This window comes from Diadema setosum, chromosome 4 (genome assembly GCF_964275005.1).
Source record: "Diadema setosum chromosome 4, eeDiaSeto1, whole genome shotgun sequence".
Lineage (NCBI taxonomy): Eukaryota > Metazoa > Echinodermata > Echinoidea > Diadematoida > Diadematidae > Diadema > Diadema setosum.
In genome coordinates, this window is record NC_092688.1 from 8429542 (window position 1) to 8454813 (window position 25272).

Sequence of the window (25272 nt, forward strand, 5' to 3'; positions counted from 1 at the left end):
TTATATATCATCCATTTATCTACTCATTCATAACAATCATTCATATTTGACTTGAATATTTACGCACACACAAGTTAATGTCTGCTTTCTTTTAGGAGCTAGCCAAAGCGCAATTTACATAAAGACGTCTAGGCAATCGAAACTACATGTATCTAGAGGAACTCACGAATACAACTTGAACATCTCTGGACAACATTATTTTTCGACTGTAATATCCCTTCCGTTCAAAAAACGGTCTCCCCAGTAACAGACGTTTGTTGTGAAGGCAAGCAGATTTGCCCACGTATTTGCTATCTTCTGCAGCTCTCCACAACTAGATTGGATATTATGATTCTCGTGACGTGAAAAAATGCATCTTAGTTTCTCAGTCGTTAATGGACATAGATACCACAAATCGTAAGTTTGTAACACCGTTACTGACACAAGGCAGGATCAAATTATTAAGCTCGGAAGAAGGAAGGTTCAAAAGTGGGAAAAGGGCCAAGACACCACAGTCATTATCATCATCATCATCATCATCATCATCATCATCATATGTATCAGTGTTATTATAGTCGTCATCATCACCGTCATCACACGTTCCTTTTCTTCTGCGTAGTCTTGGACTCTGGACGAACGCCTGCAAGCGGGTCGAATTCTGTCTGTTCGGGCCCTTGGAGGGCTGCTTCTATTTGAGCGTTGAATGGCATGTCGACTGGTACTCCTCCTGCAGCGAGGACGTCGGTGGGTAGCAGACCGTCACCTCTAAGGATAACGGAGGGCACAGGTGGGAAGCCGGTCACAGGGGCCGCGCCCACCGGCCCAGCCCCCGATGCGTCTTCTTCCATGGTGTTGCCATCAGGAGTGCCAACAGAGGACCCTGGCGGCAAGGCGCTTCCGTCGACGTTGGGCCCCGGAATGCCGGCCTCGCCATTTCCCGCCCTGTTGGGTATGTCTGGTTGTAGGGTTGGCTGTGCGGCGCTGGAATCCACAGACATCGGGAAGAAGGAATCTGGCTCGGAACCGTCACCACCTCCTGGTGATTGAGGACAGAAAAACAGTTTTTTAAGCTTTTTCCTTCATTCTCGTAGTGTACCGATTCTAGAACATACTAAGATTGATGAGGGGTAAGAAATAGAATATGATTTGCAAGATAACCCAGTCCTACTTAAGACTGATCCTACTGAGGTAGCAATCAAACTTCATTACAGGGGTCACGGAACTTTTTTTTTTTCGTGGGGCAAGGTCAGTGGTACCAATGGTACCCATGGTACCAATAAAAGTAGGAGATGAAATGGCTGCCACGGCAACGCATCGCTAAATTGTAGCCACAATTAGATACATGCATAAGGGAGCTTAAGATTTTCGTGACGCAGAGAACTACTTGATGCATGCCATTATGGCCAACGACGTAGGGGCGCTAGGCTGCGTCTTCGCCAAATCTAAAAGCTACACTGTATTTTGCAACACGACACAGGAAGAGAGGAGAACGGTCAACACAATCGTCGCCTTAACGTTCGCGTCTCAAATCTAAACTCCCTATTCTTAGACAAGAGGCAAACCTAGTTGTTGTATTACCAGTACGTAGCTACAGTCATCATACATTAAACTCATAATTTGAGTCGATTTTGAACTGATTTGAATTATCATTTGTTTTACATGGCTACTAACCAGGAAGCAGTGAATGCTATAAATAAAGCAACCACGGGAAAGACGGCTACATCATCAAGTCCCCTCCGGAGTACTTGGCAATGAGGGCAAAGTGCCTTGTCCAGTGGCACAAACCGCTGCAGCCAGGGGGTTCAAACCAGGGACCTCATGACCGACAGGCCTTGATGGTCTTATCCATTGAATCACAACTGCTACTAATCAATAACAAATGTCTCTGGAAAATGATATAATGCCTACTAGTTCGTCAAAACATCTTTCGCTCTGCAAATTGATGCTATTAATGTTTTAAAGTCCACCAAACAAATGTTTTTTCCCTCACAATGCAAACTTTGATGTACATTTGGCCTATGACACACGGCCTATGATACAAATTGATCTATACATTCAAAAAAAAAAATGAGTAGAAGCAGGAGGAAGAGGAGGAGGAGGAAAGCATAAAAGAAGAAAAGCAAAACAAAAACAAAGAAGAAAAAGAGCAATAGAAAAAGAAAAAGAAACAACTGTGTGTAATCATCATCTCTCTTTGCAAGCAGTAAATTGGCACCTTGATTAATTCTGATCAGCTGGTCCAGCATATCGACGCGGTCCTTAAGCTGAGCCAGTTCGAGTAGAAGACCCTGGAGTTCTGTTGCCTGTCAGACACAAAGATCAAAGAGAAAAGGAGAACGAGGGAATAATAACGGTATAACTGCTGTCACTCAATATGAATTTATCCAACGTTAAACGAGAGTATTTCTTTCGGCACGTGACTAAAGTATTACGTAATGGCTGCACGAAAATACCACTGGGAATGACAGACAGTTCATGAGAGATTTATCATTTACGCCACGAGACACGCTTAAAAAAAAAAAAAAAAAAAATCTTACCTGAGCAGAAAGATTAGTAAATAGCTAGTGGAGAAAAGAAACATGGCAAATCAAATGGGTCTTAAAGGTAGGGAATCCCATTTGCATGCCTTAAATGAAGAGTTGTATAAATACAGTGGTATGTTGAAGAGAGTATCATTTTAGAAACTCCCATAAAGTATTGAAAGTGGAAGGTAACACTTAGTACATTTTTATTGACCGTTAGATTTTGAATTGAATTTTTTCGGGGCTCGCCGTAAATTCCAGTACATTACTAGGCTACCTTTGCAGACCCATGCACTGCATGTGTGTCCATCATGTATATTTTGTGAAGAAAGTTCATCAAAATTTACAAACATTTTTATATACATTCTTGCCACACACTCTATATGTTATTACATCAGCTCTTATACTTTAAGATTTGTGTTTATAGATAGCATAGGACTCATTAGGTCTACTGCATTATGCTAGGATATTTCATGAAAACGGCATATCCATAGCCATAAGACAACGCATTATAGGCCAACACAATATGTTCATTCCAGAAGGGTAAAATTTTTTAATAGGCCTTCATTCAGTTGTGTGTTTCTCAAAAGGACTTATTGGACGGACTGCAGAATTTACTGAGACGTAGGCCCTAATAATTGAAATTGTTGTCAGGTCATGCTTGTTTTCATTCCGACAAAACTGTCGCTCTACAGATTTGGAGTTTTTTCATACTCACTGGTTGAACTGCAAAGTATGTTGGAATTTACGGAAAGCATGAAATGTGAAACTAAACGTTCATCTTAAGTTCTGAGGATAATTATGATTATTAGTTTGACGGCAATCTTTAGCACACTGTCATCAGACTTTGAGGCACTGGCAAGCATAGTACGTAAGAAGTTGTGCAAGTTGCATGTACAGTATTTTGTCTGGCATGTCTGAGGCTTGGTCCGTTTCCAGATGAAATTAAATGCCAAGACTCGGTAGATATTATGAGCCCCGTTCAATCTGATTTTCCTCCTCTCTGAAGACCAACGCTGGAAGCGAATCATTTACGAGACGTCTGATTTTATGGGAGTTTAAGATCCAGCAGTATAACAGACCTATAACAATATATAATTATGCTAAAGTATTCTCTCCTGCAGGCAAGTTGGCCTTACATAGCCTTTTGACAAGACCCTCTCGCTGTATGTTGGCTATAACGGGCAAGCTGTCGCGCTCTCCTGGGCTCGCTTTGTTCGTCCCCATTCGCTCTCCACCAAAGACCTAGAGCGCCTTGGCAAAAGGCTACCCTAAACATGGTTCGCATGTCAGAGTGGCCATGAATGGAAAGAGAGAGAGATAGATAACGGAAGGAAAAAAAGTGAGAAGAAGAGGGAGGAGGGAAGGGAGGAGGAGGAGTATAGAGGTTAAAGGAACACACTGGGGACCAGAGCAAAAAATAGAGAAGGAAAAGAAGAAGTAGAAGAAGAGAATGATGATGACCATGGAGAAGAAGTATGAAATAGGTGAAAGAGAGGGAGAAAAAAGAGAAGTGAAGGAGTCAGAAGAAACAGGACAGAAAGAAGACTTAACAGTGGATAAAGATCAAATATAAAGCATGAGGGAAAGAATAGAAAATATTGAAGGATTGAAGGAAACCACAGAAAAGCCACAAAATTTCAAGGGGAAAATTCGAAAAGAAAGCCCGAAACAGATGAAGAATAAAAATTAAATCAATATAATGGAAGAGAGGAAAAGAAGTAGAAAAAGAAGAAGAAGAAGAAGAAGAAGAAGATCATACAAAAAGGACGCTTAATGAAAGTCTAGCTCAAAATTGCTGTTTACATTGCGCCCTGCGTTTGCGACTATCCCATTCGTTTAAGAATTTATTGGCCCTCACAAAATCTAGGAAGTGGAACGGCGTCGTAAATATCCCAGAAACGTTTATTTTTTGTTTCTTTCTCTTTTTTTTTGCTATTTTTTTTTAAATAACCGACCGGCGGTGTGACGTATACAATACAATTTATCGAATGTTTACAAGTCGCACGTGCTCACGACTGACAGGAATTTCACTGAACACATCGTCATGCCCATCTATTTGGGATTGTACATTAGCTGTATGTGTTCTTCTTTTATTTCATGTCTAGAAATACAGTGTATCAGTGAAATAGCAGGGAATGATTTTTTCCCGTCTTGATGGAGGGAAATTCAAGACCCTGACGACGGAAATATTACTTCCCCATCCATCATTATATTTTCATTCTCCTGGGAAGCAAAGAGTAGTATAATTTTGAAGGGAGATCATAATTCTTCGCTGCTTCAGTTACTTTGCTCTCATCATGTTGTCCTATCTCACCGTTGCTTCCAAAGCGAGAACTGTGTGATGACTGATCATGTAAGAAAGACTTGAATCCAATTTTTGCATGGGAGCTGCGGTGGCTGAGTGGTTTTATTAGACCAAGTGGAGAAGATCAACGGGCTTCCATGCATACATGAGGTCGCTGATTCGAGTCCCAGCTCCTGCAGTAGTGCTCCCTGGCAAAACACATTATCCACTTTGCTAAGTTTTTAGGATGAGACTTAAAGCCCTACATGCCTTTATAAGTCCCATGTGTAGGAGAGTCATACCCTATATTATGCATGTAAAAGAATCTGCTTCACTTTTCGTAAAGAATACCGAGAATTCACGATGAAGCAGTTATATTTAATCATACGAACACCGGCTGGTATACTCGGGTGGTGAAGTCTACGGGTCGAATGCAAGAAGCTGACTTTTCGCTACTCGCACTCGCTACTCTCGCAGACTAGAAGATTATCAATATATTGGCAATGATTAATACTAAGGACAATATGAACAAACCCAAACTGCACAGGAGTCACAATGTAGAGAATGTAGGGATGGGAGCACGGGAGTGAGACTCAAATAAATCCTAGGCAAAGCCTACTCACCGGATACTTTTTCTTTATAGCGGTTTAAAAATGTTTGGGAAGATGTATAATATTTTCTTTCTGTTTGATTGCAGGAGACCTCAAAAAGCAAATCTCGCACAGAATTGAATGCACATCAATGCCAACATTACCTCATCCGATTTGTATAATGTTTGCTATACCACTAACACCATCTCAGTTTCGTGGAAACAAGCATATCAAAGAACCTTATAAGTGTCTTATTGTAGATCAGATTGTGATGAAAATCTAACATTTGTTTCTTTGTTTATTTGAATTTACGTGAAAACTTTGTTCACTGAAGTCAGTTTGCAACTATGGTGTGGTATTTCACTTTAAAGGAAGCCAAAACCCAAAGAGAAATGTGGATTGAGTGAAAGCAGCAACATTAGTAGAACACATAAGTTAAAGTTTGAGGAAAATCGGACGATCGATGCAAAAGTTTTGTTTTTTGTTTTCATGAAAATTACACATTCCATCAACTTGATACTGACATTACGTGAAGGGTATACTAGTTACTCCATCTGCTCTCTGAAAACGGTTAGTCATGTGCTCTTTTATAATGATAGAAAAGTGAAATTATGTTTAATTTTCTTTATATTTTCTTTATAACGTTGTCCACACATGATGCCGTAAACTCAAGTAGTCTCCAACACCAAAATTGTAAAAATGCATAACTTTAACATCGATTGTCCGATTTTCCTTTCATTGATGTGTTCTAGTAATGCTGCTGCTTTCACTCAATCCACATTTCTCTTTGGATTTGGGGTTTCCTTTAAAACAGTCGCAGTGCGTGCGCCACCTCCAAACTTTCACCAATGCCACTCAACATCCTGTCGATATGTTTCTTTTTCAATTCCCAGGTCCCCGACGGGTCCTGTTGGAAATGCCTCGAATAGTCGTTTTGACAGTGAGAATGTCTTTTAAATCTCACCCCCCCCCCACGCAAGAAATACAACAACAGCACCATACACGCACGCACACGCACAAACACACACACATACACACACACACACACACACACACACACACACACACACACACACACACACACAAATGTGGTAAAATAACCGCTCAACTTCTTGCTCACATCTCCGTCAACATAGTAGTGCAGTGTTGGGGCTATTTTAAAGCCCTAAAACAAAATTCTACAAACGAAAATGAACAATTCCGCGCCAGTGCAAGTAGGAGTGAAAATCTTTGATGTTGTATTTTTTCTTTGTCGTATGTACCCCTAAAACCTATCCATGATTTAAAAAAAAAGACGACGACGACAACAACAACAGAAACAAATTACGCGTGCCAGTATCTTTCATGAATGATACATTTTGGAATGACTACTTCAAAATTGTTTGTGCTATTCATACAAAGAAAAATCGGTATAATACACATACGATTGGTGACTGGCTTCAACGTATAGGCTTCCTATAGGTACGAACAGATTTTAGTGTCTGGTCTTGCTCTTTTGAGTTGCTGTCTTGAAGGAACAATTTTTCCTGATGAACTTAAATTGTCCAAAAAATGATAAAATTAGTTCAGTGTTCGGTTTCAAACTTCAAAGGTTTATTGCAAAAAGACATTGCGTACAGTCAGTTAGTGTCACACTAGCACACTTGCTGCACTCTCCAGCTGTGCTTTGGCTGTGAAAACAGACCAAGTTGATCTTCTTTCTTATTTCTTCTTAAGTGCCAGAAGTCTGCCATTCACTCCCTGTGCAGAGTCTAGCCTTCGAACTGACGCTTCTCAGGGACTCAAAGCAGTAAGAGTGCTTCGGAATCTCCGAAAAGCGTCCCCAAAGCCCAACGAAATCAAAGAAATGTGGCGCGGGATCACGGCAGTAAGCACCCGTTATCTTTGAGGATACGGCGGCCGAAAGCCCAGAGTGTCGGCGCGTATTTTGAGGAGGAATTCCTCTCTCGTCTGACTGTATTTGGATACAAAATATTCCGCAAATCCAGGCGTATTTCTGAAGAAATTCCACCCGACGATCAGCGTGTGTAAGAAGTGGGGCGGTAAGATAGAGAAGACGACGAGAATAGAGCGTGGTGTGCCGCGTCACGAGGATGGGTGTATACAAGCTCGACTAATTCCTTCAGTTTTACCGCAGAAAATTTAGATTTATCCCATCTTCCCTTGTCACAATTAGACTTCAAGTCCAGGGGTTTAAAGCAATATTTTGTACCGGCTGACTTCCGTTGTGTTCTTTAAACCTGCCTTAGAATAATTGAAACAAAAACTAAAAATGCATCACATATTAATTATGACATACAACGCATTCGCGGGATTTTTATTCTTATTTTTATAAGATAACCGTTGTAATAATAGTTGAATCTATTCATTTTGTTTGTTTGTTTGTTTGTTTGATTGTTTGTTGTTTCAAACAGAAAATTAAATCACATTTTCATTGACACGGTGAGTACTGAAAACAATATTTCTTATTGCTTAGTGACATTTCAAGCAAAAGTGCACTAATACGAAAATTATCAGGTACGTCTCGAGCTGTTGAATATCGGTGAGTCATACAATACTGACACAGTCTCCAGTCTCCATCACGAAATGGCTGCCGCATTCACGTGAGTGTGAACAAGGAGGTGGGTTCCCCCCCCCCCCCCCCCCCCTTCTTGGTGTGACTTTGCCTGGGTCCATGGCCTGGGTAATACCCACCATTCGTTCTGTCTATGAGCAATTTAAAATGCCATTACTAAAAATGCTTTGTCGCTCATGAAAGGGGTCTTCCTCTTCACTAGTTATCACTCCTTTGTCCATTCATGAATTCGTCGATATAATTTTGTTGAAATTTGAAGACAGGAGCGAAATTATCTAATTCCCCACCTAATCAGGTACCTCCGATATGATTATTGTAATTCCCCAAAAGTAAACCCTTTCTGTGACTGGTACTTTGGACAGTGTGTATGGAGCTTTCTGTGCTAACAATTGACAATGATTGGCACTCAAAACACATTTAAGGACTAAGCCTATGGCCGCCTGCACAGCGGCTCCATAAGCAAATGACCCAAATCATGATTTTCGCCGCCTGCTATGGTGACACAACCGAGGGAAAGATTGAAATTCTGACAATGAGCTTTCACAGACGCTCTCCTGAAATATTAACTTCCAATTTGCAAACGGGGTGAATCTCCTCAAAATGTTTTGGGTGGTTGATATACTTAAGCATTCGTTCTATTATGACTTCCTCATTGTAAAAATTACGCACTCACTGCAATAACAACTTTGCGGCAAAAACAAGACAAAGAGTAAGATAAATGTAAGATTGTTCTTAGCCACAGAGAGTCAAATCTTTTGCTTTAAAAAAGGAAAAAGAAACAGCTGATGCCACAGTCCCAACACATGAATTCCACGATTTCCTATGTGCCTTACATTGCTGCCAAAAACGGAAGTAAACACTTCTGCCATCGCGTTTGTTATTAATGACTCCTGACACGCGCAGACTGCAGTGAGTCTTTGCACCGCCGTCCTCCCCTACCCCACACCGTCCTAACTAACAGACGTGGGCAAGTGTTTTGACGGCGGGGCTATCACGTCAAAACAGAAGAAACAAGAAAGTACTCTCATTCACCCACATACGCTTGGCGTATTGCAAAGTCCAACAAACTTTCTCTCTTGACTGTACAATTTGCATTCGACACCAGAACATCAGCATACGTAAAAGCGTAATCACCTTCCGCTGACAGTGGATGCCTTTCTTCCTAGGAGTTTTCGAATGAGATGGGTCACATTCCATTCACTCTGATATGATTAAAGTTTATACCTTTTTATATTATCGATATAAAAACATGGCAATTAATTAACACATATGGAATATATAGGGCCTTTGATGTGGTTCACTTTGAAGTTGCAGACTCCGCAAAGAACTATCTACCGTCTTTATACCAATGGCGATCTCTACATGATGACACCAAAATAGTGATAATTGTATTGTAAGACTCACATGACTAAGGGAAAACAAAGATGAAGAGGGCTTTATCTATGTTTATCATGATAAATTACATGTAGTTCACGTTGAAAACTTAAGAAAACTGCCGGGATGTCGGTTCTTATTATTCTTTATTCATACCTGAGCTATTTTTTTTTAATTAACTTTGTAAAAGTTCTTTGCAGTAGAAAACTCGAACATTTTACCATACTACCATGCAAGAAATACAGCTGATCACGACCAGTCTACATTTGAAGAAGGGCAAAAATGGGTCGACTCTTAAATAGACCACGTGACCTGCGTGGCGGACAGCGGTCCATAGAGTGACGTCGCACTATCAATAGGCCTACAGTTATCATTCACAGTACCGAGCGAGCAACTTGCTCTGTCACTGTTCTCATATTTGACACCGTGGGCAATCCACGACCTATTTAACGGCAAATCAAGCCGTTTATCTCGAAATGGGAATAAATGTCTAAAAGGCATACCTAAAGCCCCAAGGTAATTAGGACAACATAATTGTGCTCATTAAACATCCTACGAGGGGAATGAGTTGCATCAAATGGCCTGGACTGAAGGCCATCACGCCCCTAATTATTGGTGCTCTAGTTATACTTTCTGGATCTAATCTACCAGTACGTGAGAGAAAAATATAAACATGTTTCCATCGCTTCAGAGTTTTGAGGGGATAACCTTAAAATCGTGGTGGACGGTTGTGTTCCTTGTCAAGATATAAGGCTGGATTTTCGAGCTGACCTGAAGGGTGTCAGTCATTTTCGAGTACAACACAACCCCAGGGAAACTTCTGACGGGTAGGTGTGATATCCAGGTTTGTTGTTTATCGAGTATCATGAGTCATCTATTTTGTTGTTTTTCCCCACAAAGTGTATGAAGCTTGACCATCCTCGCCTTGACTTGAACTCATTCAAGTTTGTTGAGTCATTAGATAGAGTGAGGGGACCAGTTGTGTCTTGCAAACATATTTTTCTCCTTTTTGTAGCAGTTTGCATCTCGAAAGGGGGTGAAAGGTTGATGGATGACGTGTAGAAAAATGGACGACACTTGACGGTATCTGAACTGTCATAGAGGGTCGCGGTCAGTGTCGCCCTGCGAATTAACAGCCATCCGCCGAACAAACATCGACGCAGCCCCGAGGTGAATGCCATCTAGCCTTATATCCCCTCTCCTACTTCGATCCCCTATTCACCCCATCTCGCTCATTCAGTCTCCCCTCCCCCACCCCAACTCCCCTCTTTCTTTATGAAATTCAGCCACTAAACATGTCATTCCTTTCTGTTTCGCTTGTCATGATGGCTTGGCGCCGACTTGGTAAGTCTTCAATTATATTTTCTTTGTTGACAAGATATAATGCTTACAGCAACAATCGAGTCATTTTCCACTTTTTTCCATCTCTGGAAAGAAAGGAGGCGAGTGGGCGATGGCAAAACGTTAATGAAGTGACGAATTGACGTTGGATACCTCAGGGAGGAAATAGAAACTATAACACTTTGATGCACGTTAACTCTTATCCAAACATACTGAGCAATCGATTCCCGAGCAACATCCATCGAGGAAAAGAGGCAGATGTTAGGACATTGATCTATTTATTATTCTCATCAGGTGGTTCATGGCATTCTTGAAAAACAGAATATATTTCTTCTCTATGGGGTTTTCATTCTTCTAACATTAAAAATCAAGCGATCATGCCATTTGTCCGTTTGCCTGTCAGAGGTTATTTTGTATGAACATTTGTCATCATTTGTATCCATGGTGTTAGTCCTACTATTGCGAAGCACTAATCTTTTGGGAGGGATCTCACAATCTATATACGCTATATATCTATATTTCCGGGACAACTCAACGGGAAGTGTTTAGTAATCCTGCACTGTCATTGTCATTACACTGCTCCTTAAACTACCTGTAACATCATCCGATTATCTCCAAATTTGTTCCTTCTTTCTCTCTCACTTTGTTTCGTTTTTGATCACGTCGATGTTTCCTCTTCCTCTTGTCTCTATTCCTACCTCCCGTCTTTTGTACCATATAGGTGTTACTATTGGTCCCGCCTTCTTTCTCGTCATTTGCCTCCCATGCTTTTTCTTTAGTCTTTTTAGCACAACTCTCGTTTCCCTCGCTTACCCTCTATGTACCTACAACGAAGGTCCATTCTCTACATCACACTCTACCGTAAACTTCTACTATATAAGAAACGCCAAGTACAATTCTTTAACACTCGAACATTCAATCTCTCTTACTGCCAATGACTCTTCCATAATATATCTACATAATTCTCCCCCTTAATGGCTTCTTTCTTTCTGTCTGTCTTTTGTGATACTTCATAATTTATGTTCAAGTTTTGTTGTTTTCATTCTCTTCTTTGACTGTCTGTCTGCCTGTCTGTCTCTCCCTGAATGTGTCTATTTTTTCGACCCGTGTGCTCTTTCACCCACTTATGAAAGTGTAGCTAGATCTGAATCCCGAGGGGAATGAAAACAGGCATGCGCTGGCTGTCGACAATGTTGTCGTCACCGTGCACTGCTCCGCGGCCACTGACCGAACGAACACTCGTCGAGGCTTCGCTGGGAACCTCCCCCTCTGTCACGATGAAGGATGTTGCTTCAGCGTGTGAGATCGAGCTGACATCAGCTAGCAATTAAATGCTGGGGTGTTTAATCATGAACATTTTATCGTAATAACTGCGTAGTGACATCTATGTAGCAAGCTACGGAGTGAGGAGTTGAGGAATGAAGTGGGTAGAAAGATATCTGCACGGATTCGATAATCACAAGGACTCGTGAAAGAGGGCATACACTAGACACAGTTATGTTGACCGTGAATCAAGGACAAAAATGTTCGCGAAAAAGAAGAAAGTTGTTTGTACGAAGGCAAATAGCAGACGATGACTCATGCTCATGTGTCACAGATTGTGAACGTGTTTGAGAAAACAAATCTTGATATCGAATGTAACTTGGGTGGTAAGGACACTGGTGATCGATCCCTTAGAGCTACTTCTTCCACCTTCTTTACCTTTGTCATTAACATCATCATAACCATTAGCAGGATCTCACACTCAACCGTCACCATAACAACCACTTCCATCAGATCCACATAAGACCTTACAACACTGGCATCACCAGCGCCACGACCATCACCATCACCATCACCATCACCATCACCATCACCATTCTCTGCTTATATCAGCACTACCACAGCTCCCTACGTCATCGACAAACACCACAACCACTTCCATTACCATTGCTACCATCATCGTTGTCACTATATCCGTTACCACCACCAGTGGCAGAAGCATTACCATTATCACCACCACAAGAACCATCATCCCATGATAAGACAAAAATCGCTATCTGCATCACCATAACCACGACCATGACATTTATCACTATTACCACTAACTACCACCATTACCACCACTACCAATGTCCCCATTGGCATTACTAATTGAACAAAGGTCAGTGCCATCATGATCACAATCACCACTATCGAAACCACCACCACCACCGCCACCATTACCACCATCATTCTTACTATAACCACTGGTGCATCACAACCATCATCTTGATCATGGCATCATCACATCGCTGTCACCGTCACTCGTACCATCATCACCACAATCACCACTAACAAATGGATTTTACCGGTAGGGTTAGCAGGGGCTCTCGAGTGAAGAATGATCCTATCATGTGACTGCTTCTAAAATCTAGAATTTACGATGACATTTGCTTCTAGTTGATCATTCATGATCTATTCACTCACCGTGACTAGCATACTGTTAGGATCGGCTGTGCCCGGCGGGCCAGGCGGACCGGGTGGTCCGACGATACCTGTGCAGAAGAAAATAAATATCATGGATTCCTGTTACTGGGACATCTGCTCATGAACTAAGCAGCGAAAGGCGCCATGTTGTGATGTTGTCAGACACAAAACATGACAAAAAGTAAAACAGAAATTCTTCCGAGAAAGTGCAGTCGGTCAGTCTGAATCGAACTGACACTGCCATAGTGAGGAAGCAGGTTGTATAACTAAATCAATTACAAAATGATGTTGAATGTTAAATGTTCAGTTATTACCTAGCAAAAAGTACAAGGCCAAACCATCAGCAACAATCATGATGTGATATGAGGGGTTGTAAGTCTATTACGAGCTTTCAGGTATATGATAATGGTAACGATTTTACAGGGAAATTCACAAGTAAAAAGATTCCCACCTGGTGATGGAGGCCCGGGTGGGCCCTGTGGTCCTGCCAGCCCTGGGACCCCTTGTGGACCTGGTGGGCCCGCAGCACCAGTGGCACCGGTATCACCCTTTGGGCCGCTTGGTCCAGGAGGTCCCGGAAGGCCAGGTTCGCCGCGTTCACCGGGCATTCCCCGAGGACCAGATGGCCCCCTTGGGCCCTGGGGACCTCGTACAGAAGGCGTGTGTCCGTTGAAGCTGACAGAACTGATATCATTCATCGGTGAAACTACTCCTCGAGAATGGCTCATCTATAATAACAGATGACACGAGAGAAAAGGACAAAGGAAACAGGTGTTATTGTAGCTTTGCCAGTAATCTTTTTCTATGTTTTTTTTTTTTTTTTCTAGAGATAAAGATAATATGTCTGTGTATCTTAATTATTTTCAACAATGACTCTGTTATTGCTTCTCTTTACCGAGAATTTTGTTATACATATTGGGCGTTGCCCCGGATCTGTCAACGTTTGTCTTTGTAATCAACACAAGTTGAAGAGACGGTGCTGATTGTCTATTGTTATCTGTGTGTATGCCGATTCAACTGCCTTCTCGAGAAACAATGCGACTGACGGTGCACCACAACATGACAACCAGGCAGCTGAAACGGAATGTAATCGACAGCAGCTCACAAGACATCAAAACACCGGCTTCACCTGGTGTCAAAGTCTATTTGCTTTGTTCGTGTTTGTGATCTGTCAAGAATTGCATCCCTGACTCACATCCAACCTTATTGAACGTGATGCTCATAAACATCTCGACTGCAGTTCAAAGTCCCAAGATTTTCACTTCATACTTAAAAACACATGTATACCATGGAGGTTTCTATCTCCATGTGTATACTTGTAACTTGTACACAGGATTCGAAGACTAATATGTGTATGTGTGAAAAAAAAATATACATACAGTATACTAATTTATTGATTTTTTTTTTCTGTGAACAATTTTACATGATTTTAAAAATGCTAGCTACTTACAGCGAAAACGATAAAACAACAAAACCGAAGCATTGAAGGGAGGGGTGATTGGGGGGGGGGGGGGATCATCTGTGAACAGGCGGAGATCGACCTAGAGAGCAAGAGACGGACCAGGTCCCATTTCATAAAACTTGATATCAGTAACAACTGCCACATTTCTATGACAGTTCTGCTCTCAGCCAATCAGATGCAAGGATTTCAGTAGCTTATAACGACTATCGTAACTTGTTATTGATAACAAATTTTATGAAATGGGGCCCATGCAGGGCAACCTTAGCAGGGAACAGGTCGGGGTGGGAGGACGGGCATCTTCACTGCTGGGAAATGATGTCTGATGATTGTGGACACTCTGACATTATGACGTTACTACGGGATGTGCATGATACACCCTCAGGGATGCCAGATCATCCAACCTGAATGTTGAGAACGCGTAATGTCGTCTGGGATATTTATACGGTATCCATGGTTACTAGTATAACGCAACACACTGTCGCTTATTCAATGTTGCCAGTAATGCGTCTGACGCACTGAGTGTTTGCTTTTTCTTATTTGGCTATTAATATTATCGACATAACCAAGTCTGTGTTGTTGTTGTTGTTGTTGTTGTTGTTTTCATTGGCTCGCACTGATTACTGCACAGCTGTCTGACACAGAATCTGTAAGCACTGAACAATGGTGTAATGACGGGGATCGTGGATCGGAGAGGAAAGTCAGCAATGTGGGGTGGACGTCGACTATAAACTGAGGGGCACTCAGCTCTGAGTCTCTCCTCTGTTACACCGGGTGGGACTGCACAGATTGTGTTGTCAGCTAAGATGTAAGAATCAGTATTAGCAATCAAGATACTTTTAAAGAATAGTTGTTAAAAAAAAAGAAAAAAGGAAAAAAACCCGATATCAAACAACAGGAATGTGATTTCAGAAATTTGTTGTGATGGATTACTCAAACATAACAAACTATATAACGAAAGTATAGAGTTCACCATGGGCTAGTTTGCTTTTCTAAACTAATGCTACAATTTTCAACAGTGGACGTGATTAGGTCAACATAAATAATGAAAAAAAGTTCAAGACACAATCTCTACTGGCAGAAAATCATGTCACTGTTGGGGAAATTTGTATCTCTTTGTTTTTTATATTATGCCCGCGAGCAACAGTACATTCTAATTGCATATGCAGTATATCACGGCACGTTCATTTTCAGGTGGATTGACATGTCTGTTCGGACAACGAAATTAAGGAAGGCGACAATATACATGGACCTATGTTGTGTATGCCGTCATGTCTTATGAATGTCGGCATACCCTGCAATCTTGACAGAGTGACGAATACAGGCAAGGCAAGTGACCTTGCAAAATGACAGTTTTCAGTCCTGGAGACTGTTGCATTTGTCACGCTGTATTTAGCGCAAGAACTCCCAGGGCAGGGGTGTTGTAAGCCATAGAGCGATAGGGCACGCTGCAAAAAGTCAAAGTCGTTGAGCTTAATCTAACAAATTATCGATTTGGTGATAACCTCTAAATGGACGTGCTGTCAGAAGTGACATGTTTTCAGCGGCAAAAAAGAGGGAAAAAATGTTGTCTTTGTCAGACAAGTCTCCTTGTGTGTATCGTCTATTCCTTTGTCTCGACGGGTGGGCGCCGAGGTCTAAATCAAATTGACAAGCCCACCATTACTGGGATGTTAGGGACCATCATAGCAATCTCTGAATGTCAAAGGAAAGTAAATCTGCGGTGGAGAAGATTATGAAGACTACAAATAAGGCGTGTAGAGTAAAGATATCTGTGTCTATCATACCCATTCGTCTTCAGGACTTTCTAGACAAAGTGTCTCTCTCTGGCTGATACTCTAACAAGAGGATCGTTGGACGATTAGTTTGGTCGCAGAGAAAGTTACGCCTTGCGCTTCGAGTTTAATTGACCCTTGAAGTCCAGGAAACCCAATTTTTGTGATTTGGTGGTGTATCAATTTCGTTATCTTAGTTTCACTTATTATTTTTATTGTTTGTGAGGCCGAGTTAAGACACCTCCAAAATATTTCTAAACTTAACCCTTTGATGAAGATAAATGATTGCTTATTCCCAACGCAGAATCATAAAAAAGCCCTTGATTCCAGAATTTATAACTGAGTCTGAAATTGGCAACACATATCAGAATATGGACGTTCCTAGTTCTCTCTAAAAGTGTGTGTGTGTGTGTGTGTGTGTGTGTGTGTGTGTATGCATGTGTGTCTTCTTTCTGATTTTGTGTGGAGTCAATGACTTAAACCAGTCCCATCTAATCTTTTACCAATATTGGCTATGCAGCGAGATTCAGAGTTGCCATTTTGCGGATGACAAGATGATGACTACAACAGCCAAATCCTTCCTGGTCTTCGTGGGCTAAATAATCAACTCGTCTACTTAGCCCTGCAGGTGAAATCCCCACACTGTGTTATTTTCGTCTCAAATGACAATGCCCATAGTTGCCCGCCGTCAAAGTTTGTAGGCGGCTGACGTATTTTGCGAGTCCATCCATGCGAAAACAAAGATACCACCCTAAGCAAGAAACTAAAGGGTCACTTTGTGGACCTATACACAACAATTATCATCTATTCATGATCATCCAGTGCATTTTTTTTCAGTATGTTTATAGTAATTACTCCAAATCGATCACATGATATCAAAAAAATCTTGAAAAGACGTGCACTCTTAAAGTTTTCATTGATAAGTATATAGAGCTGCAGCATTTTACACCTATTTCAATAATGTCTCTGTAACACCAAATCACTTAAAACAATCTGGCCTGAGCTTATTCTTACAGGGCCTACAGAAAATCATATTCATACATTAGTTCATGTGGTGTTTTTTTTTTCTTGAGGTCCTAGACATACCGACATCCAGTGCAAATTATATCTCCCTGTGAGTCACGCTAAGTCTTTAACATCGCATGCCATGACAAAAAAGAAGATTGTTTATGACGTCAGCAGTGTACTCAGAAGGTTATTGCAAAACGTCAGCATCATTAAACTTTGTGTTTATGAAAGTCACTGCACTGACTGACTGGTAATAAAATGACCGTCCATTGGTGATGATATCTCTACGGGGGCTCTTTTGATATTATAAACTCCTGGAAAGGAAACCGGCAGTATCCGCCTGCTTGGTGAAACAATGTGCATTCGATTTGAAATGATTCAATAAAGACCAGATTAGAGACGGAATGGAAAAGGTTTACTCACCAATGCGTTTACTTTTTGTTGTAAATCGTTTAACGTTGAGCAGTTCATGCAAGCTGAAATGCAAAAACGGAGAGAAAGGGAGAAAGATAAATTATCAAGTTATCGTTGTATGCTATCGAAATGTGGATGAAAGTCGGTGTTTTAAGGTGATCGTAAACGCAAATGCCATGTCAACACTCGTCTTTCTATCCACAGAACGGCAATCTGTTGCACATGAAGTCATATTACTATGGCTGTCGAGTATTTTGCTTTCGTCCGTCTTAGCTTCTATGGGTGCACGAGAAAGCTTGGCTTGTACATCATGGCCTTGTTTCATATATCCAGGATGTCCATATGTGTATGAGGTAATCTCATCATGCCATATACTAGTATAGGTTTTTGCTTCAGGAATATTGCCGCCACAACGATAAACGCCAGTAAGTGACGAGTATCAGCGTGACTAGCTAAAGTTCATTCTTTTCTGTATTTTCATGTCATTCTCACTGCTCTTGAAACAGTTTGATCAAAAGGGGAAGCGCACATGGATAAGTGTAGTGATTAGGAAAAGAGCCTAAAAGACATAATTACAAATGACAATGATAAGGTGTTTATCAATTTGATTAGAACCGTATAACAAACACTACACGATGTTGTCCCATTGTTCAGTTGACCGGCGTAAACTCTCGAGATGACGGAAAACAAGACTTGATAGAGACGTAATATCTCCGAACGTGCCGTCACCTGTTTTAAGACATCGGCTTTAGCTCGTCCCTGTCGAGGAAGCCGCTTAATGAGGTCGTGACTCAGGCTTGCCAATTCTCGTTAAATTTGTGTTAAAACATATTGAAGAATGAACAAGGCTTCAAATGTAGCGCCAAAAACACCCTGTTTTGACCTTTCAGACTGTAGTGACATTCTTTCCAATCTATAGATTATTGCTTGACCGACATTCTGGTTTCCAATATTGAGCACAAACAGCCCGCAGAAGGAGAAGTAAGCAAACTTGGTGCTGGGGTGTTTGTGTAAATGAATTGAGTGAGTTAAACATTTTCAATATCTTTAACATCTTAAAAGTCTCATGTATCATTATCGCATTAAAAGTGATGATAGCTATAATTATAATGGTCTGATTTACCCAAGATTGCCTCTTCAGTGTTATTGGGCCCTGCCCGGTTTTTAAACCCACCATTACTCAGTACCATTTGCCGATTTTTTCATCTGGGTTAGCTAGATGGAACAAACAAACGATCACACAGTGTTCTTTTTGTGAAAATGTCCCAATTTCATATAGGGCCTATCAATTATGTGAAATTGGGTTATTTTTACACAGACCAAACTGTGTGATCGTGTGTTTGTTCAGTGGGATATCTTGGGTAAAATATTTTGTCAAAGAACATAAGAGTCGGCCGGGAATCGAACTCAAGAAAAGTCTAGAGTCCGGCCCACTATCATAAGAGACTAAATGTCTCAGCGAGTATCCCAATTAAAGACTTAATTTGCCATTTGCAGATAAAACAAAAAACCCAGCATTAGTGCTTTAAAATAGTTCTAAAATGTGAGTTAGGGATAGAAACAAAGTAAAAATTTAAACCAGTGTAATCCATGTTAAGTATTGCTGAATATACAAATTGTGAACAATAGTTATAATAAAAATGTTTCCAAACTAAACCGTCTACATTGCTATGGTATGATGAGAAAAATAGTGATACCTCCTTATATTTTAGGCCACACGACAAAAAAAAATTATATGGTAGAATGTTTTGTGACACAACTGACCTACACATGTGCATCAAAAGTGATATCTTGAAAAACTTTTATAACACTGCTCCAAAAGGTAAACAGGACGTTTGATATAAGAAAAAAAAAACCCGCACATTGACTGATGGATGACGAGGTTGTCACTTTTCCTACATGACATATTATTTCTCCTCAAACTGAAATGTAGGATATGTTTGGCTCTGTTATTTATTATTTTAGATGAACGCAGATGTATTGAAATTGATATCAAGTGAAATACATGACGGTCAAAGACCTTTAAAAGGAATGGCGTTTCCCCCTTCCAGCTACATTTCGCGCCGTCGTTGGATTTGGTTGGCGGAGACAAAGTCTCACCAACTGGGGTGGCAATCTTGACACCTCGTTAAATACTCAAGAGGCAACGAAAACAGCGTAAATGCTCATCTTCTTATGATGCTCCATTTTTTAAAGAAGGGAATCTGTTTTGATAGCTGCATTATCTGTCTCTTTTCCTTGGGGTGAGGTATTTTGATACGAGTACTCCTGCCTTGCATCAAACGGCACTTGTCACCGGGCAAGACGGCGGCCGGTAACCTCAAATGAACGAGAGAAAAACATTTACAGAAGTGTTCCAGCGTGACTGCGTGAGATCCATGCTCTTTCACTGAACAGAAAACTTCTTTTTCATGTCTTCGCAGCTTAAGTGATATCTCTCCTAAGAAATGTATGTCATCCATTAATTCAACATTCCGTCTTTCCATCAAGTGATGGTTGTCAATCACTAATTCCACCATCAATCTACCAAGTTATCTATCTATCCACCATCACCCTATATTCACCATTTTCTAAATCATTTAATTGTCCGTATAAGAGTGTTCAGATCGTACGACTGTGACACTAAATTGATCATCTAGTCGCTATAACAACAAGTGATACACCTTCAATACATGAACCTTGCGGAAAAGCATTCGGGCAGCGTAATCATTTCCTACCAACACATTTGGTGCGTGTGTCTGATTACACCATACTCATTTTATACAGGATATAGGGGAACAATCCAGAATGTTCTGTTGAGCGCTCAGAAAAGGACAGTTCATCAATAGAGGGAAAATGACGAAAAAGTGTTAAATATCAATCAAACGTTATCACACTTGTATGTTTGGGAATTTAGGAGTGTAGGGAAGGCATGATGTGGCATGTTGGCATGACAACTTGATGAAAGACCGAGAACAGGTTCACGCTCGACAGATGAAAAAGGTAGTGATGGGCGTGCTGATGTGGCAGAGCGAAACGGGAAATATAAATGACCAAATGAATAGAAATAATAGGAAATAATAGAGATCGGTAATTCACGACTGGTAGGTGGAAAAGACACTTTGATAAAAGGGGAGGGGTGGGGAAGTGATTGAATCTGATAAAGTTTGACAGTAGTATAGTCACGTTTGCCATCGGGAGAAAAAGCTGGACTTCTTCATGTTTTTTGAGTATTTCTTCAAGAGCAGTACACACTAAGAAATCAGGGTTCAATTTGGGGTTGAGTTTGACCCAATGCACCCTTGCGTGGACTAGGGTGGAATATTTAACATCTATGGGTGCTATTTACTCCGAAAGGGGTTCACTTTTGAGAAAGATTAATTTTTGAACCTCCAAATAGAAGAGTTAGTCTGCTACAAAAATCTAGATCATACTGTTGCGTTCAAACATGTTAGGATTTGTAATGCAGTATCAGTAGTGATTTGAATTGTGGATGATGTTCATCTTTAAGATTGCAAATCAATCAATATAAAGATGTTTGTTGGTGTTTGATAAAATGATATAGCATTTTTTGTTCGTGCCAGTTTCATGAACAGTACGTGAGCAAAGACTAACACGCCAATCCCGGAAATTAACCAATCACATCAGAGAAGACGATCGAGGCTCCGTTTTTTTGTAAGCTCGCATCGCCACCGCATACAGCGAGCTAGCTAGCTATGTGTACATACGTGTCACAAAGCAAAGCGTCGCGACAGTTCACTTCCATTCGTTCTAGAACTCCCATGCAATTGCATTGAAGCGGGGCTTTCTCGTTGCAAGACTTGCTGATTTATACAAGATTAAGGTGAGTAAATGATCACAAATCATGACTTATTTGGGTTGCGCTTCTGTGCGGCTAGATCTTTCATTTCTTCGGTAATAATTTCAATCGTTTGTCGTGCCGTTCTTTGTTACCACGTTCACGCGTGTATTAATACACTGTATGTAAAATCGCATGACCTAATGCAGTAATGGGGAGTAATACGGGCCTTTTTACGGTTACTATACTACTGCCATTTAGGGATCGACAAGAAATAAGGCAAACCAGTTTGCATTGTTTAATCTAATGGTAGTTTAAAGGGACTGTACAGTACTGGTTGAGGTAGGGATTCATGTTTTGAACATTCCTAAGTGAGATAATGAAAAGCCTCTTATGAAATATGAAAGTTCATGTAATTTTAAGAAGGATTCAACGTTTATTTGAAGAAAATTGGTTTTCAAATGGCTGAGATATCCAAAAAAGTGCTAATAATAAAAGGCGACATGCCCCAACTTTATTAGGATCTCTTTGTTTCACCTTGTTATTGGATATCTCAGTCATTTCAAAACCGATTTTCGTCGAATAATCTTTTGATACCCCTTAGAACTGAATGCTCTTTGACATCTCATAGAGTGGTTTCTGAGTATCTCGCAAAATGTTAAAAGCTAAATCTACACCTCGACCAGAACTGTACACACCCTTTAATGTATAGTGATTTGTGATACTGTTTTGTCTTCTGTTGCATGTGCTTATGAGACAGTCGAGACTGACTTACTGTACAGTCTACAGAGTCAGTAAGCTAACTGTTGCGACCTGCCCGAACTCGAAGCGTTCGGGCTCTTTTACAACTGTGTATGGGACTAAGACTCGATCGCGCACTGTCACTAAATCTGCATGCCCCTGTACCCTGATACAGTCTGCATGATAAGCTGTGTGAGAGTCGCGGTCCGCGGTGACATGATACGGAGGGATACCGGTGATTGAAACACTGAATGAGAGAATGTGCATCAAACTGTACTAAGGCAGAGGAGGTACAGCTAATGATCATCAGTGTGAAAGAAATTCCTTCTTACTTGGGTTTGGTTGTACAGTACCGCAGTCAGTACCAATTACAGTACACAGTGCAGACTGAGTACAAAAGTTTCCTGTACGGTATGTAGTGGCCGACTAGCTAGACTAAAAAGGTTTAGCTGTGTCAGTGTGGCAAGGGTGTGAAGCTGATGATACCGGTACTGATTATCAAAAAAACAAAAAAACAAAAAAACAAAAAAAAAAAAACAAAAAAAAAAAAAACACACACACAAAAAAAAAAACAAAGAAGAGATATTTCAAGTAGATCTACATTACATGTATACACTCTATGTCTATGGACATGGTGAACAACAGTCAAATTATACTGATTTTGAGGTGAAAATACAAGTTGCCAGCAGCGTTGTAAGTCATGTAGCAGACTAGTATTAAGTGTGGGCAATCTATATAATAGCCTATTGACATCGCCATGCGCTGTGCAGACATCATTGATCTACATATTATTAAACTGGTGGGTGGTGGTAAATTTGAGGTTACAATTGGTACAACAAATGTACGTTACTCAGACCCTTGTGCTTTGTATTGCATTGACGGCACTGTTACCTGCAGATTTGTTATAGGGCCTACTGCACATGAACAGTTCAATATAAATTCAAATTTCTGTGTTGTCATTGCAAGTTTCTTTTTCCCCTTTCTTTCTTTCTTCAGGTCAAAGGTGTTTGAAGCATCCTTGTCCTTACAGCAAATGAAGGATGTTGTTTGTTTCATTATGGACTATGCTGCGCTGAATTGCATCCTACTCCCTGGGAGTATTCTCGGTATGAAACCTGATGTCAAAGCTTCTTCTCTACTTGTGACACCAAGGCAAAGGTGAGTTTTCTCTGCAGGCCAGGAAAATTCACATTTGCTCCCTTTGATATAAAAACTGTTTTCTTATGAATGTTGCAAATGCAGCATTAATTATCTGTAAGAGTTGCAAAGATGGAATGGTTAATCTTGTAAGATTAATTGCAGTATGCCATGCAGAGTCTTTGTATCACTGTTGGCGGAAGGTCTTCAAAAGGGGGGGGGGGGGGGGGAGGGGACTTCCTAGTTTCATGAGCTAACAAGCAAAAAAAAAAGGCCGCGAATGCAACTTCTGGTGCCACTTCCAGGTTTCAGCTTACAACCATAAAAAAAAAACACCAACAAAACAAAACAAAAAAGTATTCAGCGCAAAAACAGATCCTTATGGTGCTCACACTTCGAGGTTTTTATCTACATGTATTTCTTTCTAGTGCCACTTACACACTTTCGGGTAAAGAAAGTTGGGGGGGGGGGGGGATTGGGACCCGAAGTGGGGACACCTTGTAATGTTTTCCTTTGTATGGTGCCGAAAAAGTAGGGGCCCCGAGTCCCCCTGGTTCCTGTGGCCATATGTATAGCATCCAATTCTTTCTTGCACAGCTCTACATTACTGTTGTTTTTTAGTTGGATTATCAAAGATGACATACCATGCATTTGGTTTACTTTTGTACTTAATAGATTTAACACAGGAATCGCAACACTACAACGCCAAGGAAGAAATAAACCTTGCCAACATTTCGCAAAGTCCGGAAAGGTCTGCTGCCATATGTCGCTGCCACCTAACCTGCAACTGACCTGTAATGGATCTGCCAAAGAACAATACTGTGAGTTGATCACGAAACTGCTGTGCCTCATTTTTATTTTTTTTGCATTGTATGTTCAGATGTATTATTTATGGAACTCTTTAATGCATCAATCTTTATACATACACACAGTGCACTCATGTTCTAATAAATAACGTTACAACAAAATTGAAATTGAGGCCATAATGTTATTGGCTCTACATTTGTTGCTTTATTGTTTACTTGTTTGGTTGTAACAAAACTTTGATAAAACGAAAGAAAACTGTAGGCCCTGAGGACCTCATTATAACAGGAGTCCAGTGTATACTGGGCCAAATACGCTGTACCGAATTGCTGATGCAGTCACTGCATCAACATAAAAGGAGGATGATCCTGGACAAGACATTTGTCCCAGTATACGACTGGACTGGTCATCTCTCTTCTCTCAATCAACAGTTGTTCCCAGTTCAAGGTTAATCTGCATTTTTGCATTGAATGTGAAAACTCTGTACATGATCAGTATGGCCTTTTTCATGGAGAGGGTTGATGGCCCCCACAAGTAATTTTGACTTCACCTGTTCTTCATTGGCATATATTTCATCCAGATGGCAGAACATTTTCAAATTTTCAGTGTAGAGTGTATGGTCTATTAAAGTTCTAGAATTACATTGTACATGTAGTATAGCATTGTTTTGAGATTGTTACCCTACAATCAAATTTAAGCTTAAGAGGGTGTGTAGAGTCTGTTGTGCTTGTGATTTGTCAGGAAAGTGCAACCCATAGAAATGTTCAATTTGGTGTTTTCCTTCTTCCCAGAAATTAATCTTCTCAATAAATGTATGATATATTGTACATTTTTGTATCACTATACAGAGGAGAGTGTAACACTTTTGTTGTTGTTGTTGTTTTCCCCCAGGTATTCTGCATGACTGAGGCACCTTCTTCAGCTGTCTTCGTGGAATGAATTGCTACCACTTCACTCAGTTCTACAGATGCATCCATGATGAAACCTTTGTCCAGGGCAATCAACTACAGTCTGAAACAGTCTTCATAAAATCAATGTAG

At 40.7% G+C, this 25272-nt stretch overlaps 1 protein-coding gene and 1 long non-coding RNA gene across 2 annotated transcripts in view; one reads left to right on the forward strand and one right to left on the reverse strand.

The window, feature by feature from the left end:
- Positions 1-572: 572 nt before the first annotated feature.
- Positions 573-25272, reverse strand: part of LOC140227466 (uncharacterized) — an 89706-nt gene continuing 65006 nt past the window's right edge. Inside the window, exons 4-8 of the mRNA XM_072307870.1 lie at positions 17782-17834; positions 13568-13844; positions 13117-13184; positions 2195-2282; positions 573-1015 (exon numbers count right to left, since the gene is read on the reverse strand). Coding sequence (XP_072163971.1) covers positions 573-1015; positions 2195-2282; positions 13117-13184; positions 13568-13844; positions 17782-17834 — 929 coding nt within the window. The remainder of the gene's footprint in view (positions 1016-2194; positions 2283-13116; positions 13185-13567; positions 13845-17781; positions 17835-25272) is intronic.
- LOC140226831 (uncharacterized) lies at positions 21476-25236 on the forward strand. The gene is made up of 4 exons (XR_011901000.1): positions 21476-21595; positions 23288-23449; positions 24104-24249; positions 25124-25236. It is a non-coding gene; the product is annotated as an uncharacterized lncRNA (long non-coding RNA).